The 12,242-nt window shown below is 45.6% G+C and overlaps 1 protein-coding gene across 6 annotated transcripts in view; it reads left to right on the top strand.

Annotated features, from left to right (window-relative positions):
- Positions 1 to 12,242, top strand: part of RALGAPA2 (Ral GTPase activating protein catalytic subunit alpha 2) — a 281,557-nt gene that overhangs the window by 153,310 nt on the left and 116,005 nt on the right. For all 6 annotated transcript variants that reach the window (XR_012326196.1, XR_002174846.3, XR_012326195.1 and 3 more), the window contains 3 exons: positions 1,843 to 1,971; positions 3,065 to 3,123; positions 8,334 to 8,442. Coding sequence is in view for 3 of the 6 variants with exons in the window: in XM_019927549.3 (XP_019783108.1) it covers positions 1,843 to 1,971; positions 3,065 to 3,123; positions 8,334 to 8,442 (297 nt within the window). In the remaining 3 variants the exon portion in view is untranslated. The remainder of the gene's footprint in view (positions 1 to 1,842; positions 1,972 to 3,064; positions 3,124 to 8,333; positions 8,443 to 12,242) is intronic.

The raw sequence follows: 12,242 nt of genomic DNA, 5'->3' as shown, positions 1-12,242 counted from the left end.
TAGAGACGATCCGAAAGTCCACCAGCGGCAGAGTGGATGCATCCTGATGTGCACACAGCGTGGGATATTACATGTAATTCTCTTCCCATTCTCCATCCTGCAGCCCTGCCCAGCCAGGCCCAGGGTCCTTCCCAGCATTGTGGGTACTAGTCATCCATCCTGGGGCAACAGACGCACAGGCCTCACTCTTCTGTGTGTAAATTGGGGCTCACCACAGGCCCAGTACCCAGGCAAAAAAATTGTCTAGATTTACTCCGTTCTTTGAATAAAGCTGCGTAACAGCTCTTTATTTTATGTAGGAGCTGTTGTTTTGTATCCAGTGGTTACAGAGTCACACACGACTCAGGGGAAAAAATCAGCCTCAGCGAGGTTCAAACCAAGACTATATGGTGGGTCAAGGGAACCGTTAGTGAAGGCTGAAAGAACAAGTCTGTGCGAGAAACACTGACTGCGGATGTACTATATGCCAGGACCTGGCCTGCGTAAATGTGACAGGGAACCCATCCTCCGGGAATCGGACAGGTAAACTAAGCGTTAATATTTGCACATAAGTTTCTAGCAGCCACAATAGAAGCACCTCCAGAACCCAGAGGGGTGCCAGTGTGGGACCAATTAATTCTGCGTGATGAGAGCTGGAAGGGAAGGCATCTGTTAGAAAAGTCTTCATGGAAGAAGCAAAGCTGACGCGGAGACCTGCAGGGTGGGCCCTGTCCGTCCGTGAATGAGAACCACAGCCACCACCTTGTCCCCAGGTGGTGCTTACTGGGCATCCTCGGGGGAGAGAAGTGACGAAGACTGTCTGCCCCCTGTCTTCGTGGGGAATGCAAGCATCAAATGAATACATAACGCGTCGTCAGGAAGTGATGAATACCAAGGAAAAACCCAAAGCAGGGATGCTGGAGGACACAGAGGTGCAATGACACAATGTCTTGAATTTGCTTTAAAACTGAAAGTGGAAAACTTTTAAACATTTTAAATATTGAAATGAAAAAAACGGAAAGGAGATAAATGAGGCAAGAGTGGTAACATCTTGAGTCTAGGCATTGGGTGCATGGATATAACATTCTGTCTACTTTTACATTTAGAGATTTTCTTAACAGGAAAATAGAGGAAGGTACAGGTAGCAGGTAAGGGGGCAGTGATGGAGGCTGGGTGGTGTCACACAGAACCATAGCACCCTGTGGCGAGGGGGCGCTTGTCAGGGGAGATGGCTTCTGGACCCCGAGTGGAGATGGCAAACAGGTAGTCGGATCTGCAGATCTGGACTCAGGAAGGAAGCCAGGGCTACCGAGAGGTGCTGAGGGGTCGGCGACACGTAGGAGGCATTTAAACCCTCGGGTCTGGACATCCCAGACGAGTTGAGTGTCGATCTCGGAGGGAAGAGGGCCGAGAATTGCACTCAGCACCCTGGAGTCTATATCCTGAGGAGGCGAGGGGTCCCAGCAAGGAGACTGTCAGGTCCCCTCGGGAACCAAGAAAGGTGTCCAAGCGATGGAAGGGCTCCCAGGTGCGCGGGAGCTGTCAGCTGCATCCCCTGCCGTGCGGGGTCGGGTGAGACCAGGCCTGGATGGGAACTGGTGAGTCTTGTGTTGTGGGGGTCATGTAACGAGAAGCTGTGTGCTCACTGACCAACTTTGAAAAACCTGAACATTTTGGTGTTAGTAGTTTCAAATCTTTCTATTTAAAAAATGAAGTAAAACAGGAAACAGTAAACTTCACCCCTGATGCCGTTGCCCCAGCAGGGCTGCCTCAAAATCATGAAAAAGTAAAACACATTGTTGCTTATCTAACGTTTATAACCAGAAGGAAAATGTGTGTCTCATTTCCCTTTGCCATGTGCAGGCCCCTCGTTTGGAAGCTCTCACCATTCTCGGGTCTCTGGTCTGCTTTCCCAACACGTACCGCGAGATCCCTCTGTGGCAGCCGGTGCCCGAAGTTACTGAAGTCACCAGGGGAACGGAAGATGTCAAGGTACGTGATGCAATGACCGAATCTCAGGTTAGCATCTTCTATAAATTTATTTAGTTAGTTAGTTATTTTTTATTTTTGACTGTGTTGGGTCTTCGCTGCTGTGCACGGGCTTCCTCTAGTTGAGGTGAGCGGGGGCTAATCTTCGTTGTGGTACGCGGGCTTCTCATTGCAGTGGCTTCTCTTGTTGCAGAGCACGGGCTCTAGGTGTGCAGGCTTCAGTAGCTGCTCCGCGGCATGTGGGATCTTCCCGGGCCAGGGATCGAACCCATGTCCTCCTGCATTGGCAGGCGGATTCTTAACCACTGCGCCACCAGGGAAGCCCTGGTTAGCATCTTCTAGCTCGAGCTGTGTGGTTCTCTCTTCCATTATTATGCATTGAGCTGCTTATCCCTGAAAGTTTGGCTATATCGTTTAGATGTATCAGTTGTTTTTTTAGAAGGCTGGTTTTGGGGGGATTAAATGAACTAGATGGAGAGCGATGGTTAGGTTCCTCGGGTGTTTTTTATTAGATCTGTTTATCATGCCTACGGATCATGATTATGTAATGAATCATTCTTTGTAATAATTTTATTAGTGTAACTATGCTGCATTAGTGCAGCAAATGAATTTATAAGAAATAATTGAAATAAGCAAAACATTCCATCCCATTGTTGGCCTGATTAAATACTACTACTATTTGAGGTTCTAAATTAATCCTTGGAGAATAAAATTAAACAGTCTCTCCTCAGCTGACTTTGGGGCAAAGAAAAATGCTTTTCAAATCAATCAATTTATCTATCTATAGTACACAAGTACAACGTGTAATTCAGTGTACGATGTATAATCCAGTTGAAGTAAAAGAAAACCGAGATTTTTCCTATGACGAAGAGTCATTTGCTCTGCTTGGTTTTTATCGTATACATAGAAAAGCTCTTCCCTAGGCAGGCTCCAAGCCCTGCGAGCCCCCGGCTGAGACCACCATGCTGCTCCCCTGAGCCCCTTGTGTCCTTCCCCCAGTCCTTCAGTGGCCCCTCACTGCCTAGAATGAGGACAGAACATGTGGGAAATCAACTACTAAACAAGGTTTTTATTTTACGTCATTTTGTGTTTTTAGCACTACCTCATAAGTATTTTACTGAAGAATGCCACAGAGGAGCCAAATGAGAGTGCAAGGTAAATGCTAAATAAAAGGTAAACTAGTTTAGAATTTTAAGATACACATTCATGTGTAATCAGTTAATGTTAAAAATACTTATTCTTTCACATTACTCTTACACTAAAAAGTACAGTAAGAATTATGTGGGGAAAATGCTTTATTAATTTTTTCAACGGTGCCATTATTAAGTGAAAAGCACAAGGTGTAGATGGTTGTGTGTAGCACATGCTGCCTGTTGTGTAAGAAAAAGCAAGATTGTGAATACCTAGGTGTATTCCCTGATATTTTTAACAAGGAAGAAAATGGAAGGATAAACCGAAATGTATAAAAATGATGTACTTACAGCATAGTGATTCTCAATCGGCAGTGCTTTTGTATCCCAGGAAACATTCAGCAATGTCTGGAAACATTTTGGTTGCTTCCACCAGGCATCTGAGGTTGCTGGCAGTCTGTGGCCAAGATAGGAGGTTTTCTGGGGCACATACAGAGTGAAAAGTTCCTATCTGTTCTCCCCAGGTGAGGCCCGGAGCTGGGAGCACTGGTGGCGGGCACAGCAGTTTCTGATCCTCAACCTCCAAGCTTGTAAGGTCACCAGAACCCCAGCTCCGCCTCTTGCTTGTGTCCTGCTCCCTCCGGGCCGGTTCCAAGCGAGCAGCGGGCACTTGCACTGTCTTGTTAGCTCTCCGATCATTTTCAAGGGTTTTTTCTTTTGTATTTTGTCTAACTTCTTCACTTACCTTCAGTGGACGGTTTAGTCACAATTTTCTAGTCTGCCATTACCAGAAGCTGTAAATTCATGATCAATTTGATAATATTAAATAACCTTGCATTTGGGGATAAACACAACTTGGTTTACACAGCACTGGATCTGATTTGACTAACATTTTGTTCAGGAAAGTTGCATTTATATTCATGGCCTTTAATTTTCTCTCCCCATCCTGTCCTTGTCAGGTTTGATTACAAGGTTATATAGTCTCACAAAATGAGCAAAGTGCTGTTTCATTCTGTTCAGTCAGCAAGAGTTTTTGTAAAATTGGACTTGATAGTCTTGTGTATTTATTTAATAGACCTTGATAGTAAAACTATCAAGGTATTTTCTTTATAAGAAGGTTCACCACGGACTCATTTTCTTCAATGATTTTAAGGAAAAGGTTTTTTTCGACAGTTTAGATAAACTAAAATTTTCTAAAAACTTGTCCATTCCAAGTTTTGAAACATTGTGGCATCCACGGTGTTTCCATTATCCCTTTGCTATCTTTTATCTCTTTCACTTCTATAGCTATAAGCACTTTTTAATCTCTGACACTTTTTGTGTGTTCTCTGATTTTTCTCACTAGTCTTACCAAATATCTGTCAATTTTATTGGTCTTTTCAAAGAAGGGACTTTTGTCTTTGTTCAACCTCTCTATTCTATATTTTAATTTCCTACTCTCTGCTCTTTTTTTAATGTTCATTCTACTTCCTTTACATTCTATAATTCTTTTTCTCACTTTTGAAGTTGTATACTTAGTATATTAATTCTCAGCCTTTCTTTTATGCAAATATGAACAGTTAAGTCCATATGTTTATTTCTAGGTGCTACTTTGTCTGAGTTCTTTAAGTTTTGATATGTAATATTTTTGCACTACAAAGCTTTTCCAATTTCCATTATGATTCCTTCATTGAGTCATGATTTATTGAGCAATATATTTCTTAATTTCCAAAAATATCATTCCTTCTATTTATCTTTATGCTGCTGATGTCTTAGTTAATTGCATTGTGGATCAAAAATGTTGTTGGTCTTTGGAATTGTTGAGATTTGCTTTATGGTCCAATATGTAGTCAGTTTTTGCAAATGTCCCATATATGCTTGAAAGAATGTATATACTATTCTTCAGTTGTTGGGTGTAGTGTTCTAGATGTGTCCATTAGATTAATTTTTTAAATCATGTGTTTCAAATATTACACATTCTTTCTATTTTTTCATCATCTAGATCATTTACTGAGAAAGATATGTTAAAAATCTCCCAATTTTATGGTGCATTTATATATTTCTCTTCGTATTTCTGTCAATTTTTGTTTTATATATTTTGAAGCTATGTTATTAGCTGCACAGAAGTGTAAAATTATCCTATCTCTATAGTTAATCAAATCTTTTATATTTATGTAGTGACCTCTTTATCTTTAAGGGTGATTTTTTTTATCTTAAAGACCAGTTGTCTGATATTGATTCAGCTATATTTTTAAATAATATTTTCTTTTAAATTAACCTTTCTATATTCTTCTCTTTTAAATGTCTTTGCAAAAGCTGTACATACTTGATTTTATGTGTTTATCCTGTCTGATCTTTAGCTTTTAACTGAAGCTTTAGTTCGTTTGCATTTACTGTAGTTACTGATATATTTGGATGTAAATCTTTCATCTTATTTTATACTTTGCTATTTGTCTTTTTCAATATTTCTTTCATTTTCTCCTGTTTTTTTACCTTCATTTTTTTTCACTCACCTTTTCTTCCTTCCTTCCTTCCTCTTTTTGGGAGTGATTGCGGTTTTTTCACATTCCATTTATTACCTCTATTTTTTTAGAAGTCATAGACTTTCAGTTCTTTTAGAGGCTGCCTTAGAAATTTTAATATGCATACTTATCTTGCTAGTTCTTAGTCTGTCTTTATTCTCCTCCTGAACAATGCCATTTCCTTAGGATGTAATATTCTGATTTTGCTCCTCTGTCACTGTAGCTGTTCCTCTCCTGTCTGCCTTCTCTACCTACCTCTGGGGGTTAGAGTGACTCAGGGTTTAGGGCTGGCTGTCTTTCCCTCTGCATGACGTTCCTAGGTGCTCTTATTCATTTCACCAGACTTTTTTAACACCATCTGCTTGCTGATGATACTGAATTTATTTTCCTGGCCCCTTCTGTCAACCCCTTAAATATTCAGGCTTTTATATTAAACTGCCTACTTGATATCTCAACTTGGATGTCTTAACACATGTAAACTTAACACAACCATAACTGAAGCCTTGAGTCTGCTGTCTGCCCCAGAGCCTAACTGTCCTCAGACATCATCTCAGTACTTGTCACCATCATCTGCCCAGACTGTCAATTCAGAAACTTGGGAAAATCCTTGATTTCTCCTTTACCTGCACCTGCTGCATTCAGACCTTCAACAAGTCTTGGCAGTATCTTTCTTCCCTCTTTTCCTTTAGTGTAGAAAGCCAAATTCCTGTGGAGTTAAAAGTGGAATAGAAATATGTATAATATGGTCAGTCTTTCTTAGTTGTGTGTAAAAGGAGTTAGGCAATGAAATTAAGGTCATATGAGTGTAGGTAAGCAAGCAGACTGAAATATGATCAAGATTCAAATAAATGGAGGAGAACTGAGAGAGAATATAGTTATAATTGTGAGTGATAGTAATTCAGAAAAATTAAGAAAAAACAAGAAGTTTTTGTTACATAAATTGGAGTGGTATGAGGTGGCATAGTAGCAAACAGTATTAAGAGAGTGTATTGGAATACAGACTGAGAGTAAGGTAATACTGCCATTAGCTTAAAAAAGAGTCTTGATAGATAAAACTCATTCACAATCACGAAGGACATCCTGGGGATATAGAGAACATGAGGAGTCACTGGGAGTGTAAGAATAGGAAGATGCTAAGTGAGGATGTTAAATGATGAATTTCAAAGAGAGAAAATAGCAGGAAGGGCTGTTATAAGCGAGTGTGGCTTAAAACTCAAGGCAGGTGAGAGTAGCTTAGGTTATAAAACCATTTTACAGGTCACAGTATTCTCCATAGTGCAAGGCTAATAGTTACAGAGAAATGCAGGTGTTCCTAGAAACGAGAGCTCTTAACAAATTACACTTAACAAATAGGTTAATGGGTCATAAAAAAAAAAAGAATATACACACCTATATATACACACATGCACTCAAAGGAAGAGCAGCTCTTAAAATGGTAACAGTATGATTTGGGGCATAATTCCAAGTGGTATAGTTTTCATGGGTCAAACAATCAGTCTGAGTTCGGCTGAGGGAAGATAAAGAGGCTTTGGGAAAGAATATAGAGTTCTTGGGAATGACTATAGACTAAGATGCAAAGGGCAGTTTCTAGGAACTGGGCAAGAGAAGAGAGACATGTAGACAATTCTAGACAGGAAGGTGTGGAGGCTAATGCCGGCGCCGGAGAAACAAGAAAGGCCCGGCACACACCTTGTAACCGAGGCAAAAGCACAGCTGTTACCGAGGGAGTTTTGGTAGAAGGTGACATGGTCGCCAAAGGGGTTTTAATTAACTGGTTCGGAAGCACCTAGTCCATTCTGATCGAAAGAGGTGAGAATCCAGTGAAGTATGGTGGTTTTAAAACCTGAAAATAGCTTGATTTTAATTGCTGAATTATACTGATGGCCTTTAAGGGACGTTCAGTGTGGAGGGATGGGCAGTGTGTCCGGTTTGACTGGCCCTGGATGTGACCTCCTGCTACAGAGAACAGCATATTACATATTACAGCAAGCATCTCGTTCCAAGTAGTGGTTTGAAGCCCCTTTTTGTTCAGAAAGTGAGCAGGTTGGAGGGCAGGCATTTAAATTTCATATACGTGCATTCAGGAAATGTTCAGAAGAATGTGACTTTTTGATCATTGCAAAAGATATTGAGTGTATCAATTCCAAAGAAAATTACCATCCAATCTTGATTTATAATTGAGAAAGGTAATTTTTAAAGGAGTATGCAACTTAAAGAGTATTTTGTCTTAACACATTGTTTAAAAGAAGTAACAGTGAAACTTATTTTGAAAGTTGTACTCAGGTATTCTTTACGATAAAATACAGGATTTGTCCTCTGTTTTTGGTAAGTGTTGTGTATTTTATTGTAAGGAAAACAATTACAAACTCAATTTCCAACAATCTTCTAAGATTCATGTTTTTGATTCTTCCTCAGAAATATCCTGAAGCAAGAAATTGTAATAAAAAAATTAGTTTCAGCAAAAATAAGTGATAATGTGCTGTGACAATTAACAGAAAATATACCATTTATTTCATTAAATATTTAATTACTAACCATTATGAATATTCCTATTTGTCCTGCAAACTGGTCTGTTGAGGGTACCTTATCTTTTTTCTCAAGAAGACATTTTGTTAATATGTCTGTAACTTTTGTACTTTGTAAACAAGGCTTAAAATATTTTGTCATTTGAAAATACCAAGAAAATTCATCTCTTCGTGAGAGTTTTCCTCCTTGTCTCCTTCTTTTTCAAAAGGTGCATTGCCATTTGCTCCCTTGGGGTCTGGATCTGTGAAGAGCTTGCACAGGGCACGAACCATCCTCAGCTGAGAGAGGCCGTCAACGTGATAGGCGTCACTTTGAAGGTATTGCCAGTTCGTCATGTGTATTTGACATTAAGCTGTTTCCCAGGTATTCAACCCGTTTTAGTTTGAATTAGCCCCATTTCTATTTCCCCCTACATTACAGAGAAGTTTTGATTCAGAAATCTTTTCTCTCAGAGCCACGTTGGACGTTCTGTGAGGGGTCCTGGCAAAGCCACCCATGGTTGCTTACCCACTGGCGGCTGCGGCCTGGCTGTCCCATAGCCTGAGCTTCGTGGACCGGCCCAGTGGGTTCCTCTGGTGGCTGGGCAGCTCCTGGGGCAAGCAGGATGCCTGTCACCTGTGGGTTGGAGTGACAAGAAAGTGGGGTTTCATGCCCTGGCCTCCTCGGCAGGACCAGGAGAGACCAGACAGCTCCTGGGCAACAGCCTGAGTGCTTCACGTCAGTGGGGCCTTGGGCACTTTGAGGATGTCTGTCTTCCTTGGCTTTGTTAGTAAGAAGAGCTGCCATGTGCTGCGTGCTCACCTCATGCTGGGCCAGATTTTTCTTAGTATTTCTGTAAATTTTCAAAAAGTTCTTTAATTTTTCTGTAATTATGAGGAGAAACATTAAGGCAGCAGAAGAGAATGTACCTGCCGTGTCGAGCCCTTGCCCTGTCAGGGGCGTCCCAGCGCAGTGCACGGACTGAGCCATGGAATCCCGCCACCCCTGTGGACACTGCTGCTTCCCCCATTTTAGAAATAAAAGAGAAGGCGACTAAGGGGAAGGCCAGGGAACCTGCTCCAGCTTGAATTGCTGAGAAATCAGAGGGCCAGGATCAGTCAGATTGGCCTCCCTTTAAACATTGTAAATAACAGAGGAGAACTCCTGGACAGAAGTCCTGGGCCCTGGGGCAGCTCCGTCACCTTTCAGTGCCTGTGTCGCCGTGCTGGTTGGAAGGGGGAGCACATCAATATAAGAGAACCGAGGGCCAGAGAGGAAAGAGCAGCCTCAAGGAACATGGGGGACGATGAGCGGCCACTCTGGGAAGAGGGCCTTAGGGGGCTTGGGGCTCTACCAGGTGGAGGAGAGCGCAGGGGAGGGGAGGGGGAGGAGGGGGAGGGGAGGAGGAGGAGGGGAGGGGAGGAGGGGGAGGAGACGGGAAGAGGGGGAGGGGAGGGGAGGGGGAAGAGGAGGAGGGGGAGAAGGGGGGAGGAAGAGGAGGGAAGAGTGCCTTAGGGGGCTTGGGGCTCTACCAGGGGGAGGAGAGTGCAGGGGAGAGGAGGGGGAAGAGGGGGAGGGGAGGGGGAAGAGGGGGAGGAGGAGGGGGAGAAGGAGGGAGGAGGAGGAGGGAAGAGGGCCTTAGGGGGCTTGGGGCTCTACCAGGGGGAGGAGAGCTCAGGGGAGAGGAGGGGGAAGAGGGGGAGGGGAGGGGGAAGAGGGGGAGGGGAGGAGGAGAAGGAACAGGGGTGGGGGTGGGGGGGAGGAGGAGGCTCGGCCTTACCTGCCCGGTTGGCAGCAGGGAGCACGAGTTCTGCCTGTGGGCTTTGCATGGCTCCGTCTCTGGGCTCTGCTCTGCTGGAACCGTGCCCTCCAGGAGCGCTTGGCGAGGTTGACATAGGTGTCCCCTCAGGCACGGGAAGGGCATGGGCAGCAAAGCTAGGGAAGCGCCCGCCAGGGGGTGTCGATAAAAAGCAGCCTCTGGCCGTGACAGCGATGGGAACAAAGGGCTGTGCAGCCTCTGGAGAAGTCCACTCGGCTACTCGTTTGTTGCGGGTGGGAGCTCGTGTGGGCAGCGGGGTGGGACTCTGCTAAGCCAGAGCCAGACTTACAGACTCCAGCGTCCTCATGGGCGAGTGGCAGCATCGGCGCTCGGGCCCTGCGTTCCTGCCCTCAGCCCCACTGTCCTCCTTCTCTTGCTCATCTTAGGAGCCATAGTCGACTCTCCCTTCCTCACCACCATGGTCCTGGTCACCGGGTCCTGAACGGCCTTCGATCACTCCCGCCTGCTGCCCGGGGCCACCCCTCCCACAGCTGGCTCCCTCGGCCTCCTCCCCAGCCCACCCCCACCCCGACCCCCATGGCCCGAGCCTGGACCTGCAGATCTGCCCTCCGTGCTGCTGCCAGAGAGGGACGTCCGTGAGCGGGCCCCTGTCTGCTGCACCAAGCTGCCAGTTCCTTCAGAGCAGGGACTGTGTCACCCTGTACCTGTGTCCTCTGTGCTGCTCATTCAGTGCCGAGTACATTGTTGGTACCCCGTGGGCATGTCCTGGTGAGCAAGTGGGTGATACGTTTCATCCCCACATCCCGCAGCCCTCCACATGTCAGGAACACCACCGCCCTCGCAGACCTCCACAGCGACTCTTCTTGACTCTTCTTGCCTTGGTGCCTGCACCCTGGGCCCTGGGCCCACTGCCTGGAAGGAAACTGGCCCCTGCCCGACCCCACGTTCTTCCCAGCTCAGCGCAGCTCTCCCCCTCCGTTCCCCCACCCCCCCCCCCGGCCCCAGTGGCTTCTCTCTGTCATCTGCCCCCACCTCTCACGCCTCATCCCTCTCTGCCCTCTTGTCTGCCATGTCCCTCATTTCACCATTGTCACCTTGTCTGTCTCCGGCCATAATGCAAGAGCCATGCCAACCTTATGTTTCTACCATGTGACCCGACCAGCGGGACGCAGCAGAAATGCCCCCAGTGCCCACTCTTACTCTTCCTCTCCCTCCACATGCCGACGTCCCCTCAGACCTCCTTGGGGCTGTGCTCAGCATTAGGAATACGACAGAGAATAAGATGCAAGAAGATAAACACACAAAACAACAAGCAAACAAACACAGGATCAGCTCTGATAGCCCTTAATGCCGTCTAGAAATTACAGCAGGGGAGGAGGATGGAACGGAAGAGCTGGAGGGGGTGGGCTCCACGCCTTTGGACAGTCTTGGTGGCCTCATGGGGGAGATGACATCTTGAGTCGTGATCTGAAAAATGTGGCAGCACCTGCCGAGTGCAGACCTGGGGAATGAGTGTTCCAGGCAGAGCAAGGAGCAGGTGCAAAGGCCCTGGGGCAGAAATAAGTCAGAGTGTTTGAGGAGTGGACAGAGGCCATGAGGGTCAGGGGGCGGGAGATCTGGGTGGCTGGAGGAGGCTGTGCAGAGCCCCTTGGGGCAGATGCTCTCACCCCAGGTTTCCTTGTGCCTGTCAGGAGGGGAGCAGTCAGCAACTGTTCTGTAGAAGTAAAACTGACCACCTTTCCCTTCTCATACTGTGATTTGTCACTGAGGTGCTAAATGTTGACTTCTGTTGTTTTTGTGGCCCTCTGGTCAGTTGGCATCTGCTTCCTGCAACCTGGAGCTCCTGGGGTGGAAATAGCTGAGACGCAAGTCCAGAGGCCTCCCTAGACAGGGACACAGATTTGGTGACAAAGCGTTCTGCCCTAGATGGTGGGGTGTGGATGGCAGTGTGGTCCAGGGTCTGGCCAGGGAGGGAGCACTGGGAGTCCTCATCCCTCCCCCACACCCACAGCCCACAGTCCCTGCGAGAACTGCCCCATTGCTGTGCCATCTCCCAAGAAACAGGGGCACCTAGAGGACCCTGAACACACGCCAGACGCAGAAAACAGATGCAATAATAACTGAATATCCCTTAACTTTGAATTATGTTCTCCTAGCTTCACATTTTTCACATTTCTTAGAATGTCATATGTGCAGGTTAAGTTTAATTTCATCGGATAGAAAGGCTTTTGATCAATCCTTGTTTCTCCAAGTGTAAAATGAAGATAGCGGCTGCCTTATGGAGCTGTTAATGAAGAGTTATCAAGGCGAAAATGAGCAGAATTCTCGTAAAAGGTTCAGTACACGGGGGGTACTCAA

Source organism: Tursiops truncatus, chromosome 15 (genome assembly GCF_011762595.2).
Source record: "Tursiops truncatus isolate mTurTru1 chromosome 15, mTurTru1.mat.Y, whole genome shotgun sequence".
NCBI classification, from domain to species: domain Eukaryota; kingdom Metazoa; phylum Chordata; class Mammalia; order Artiodactyla; family Delphinidae; genus Tursiops; species Tursiops truncatus.
This window is presented reverse-complemented; position numbering and strand designations above follow the sequence as displayed.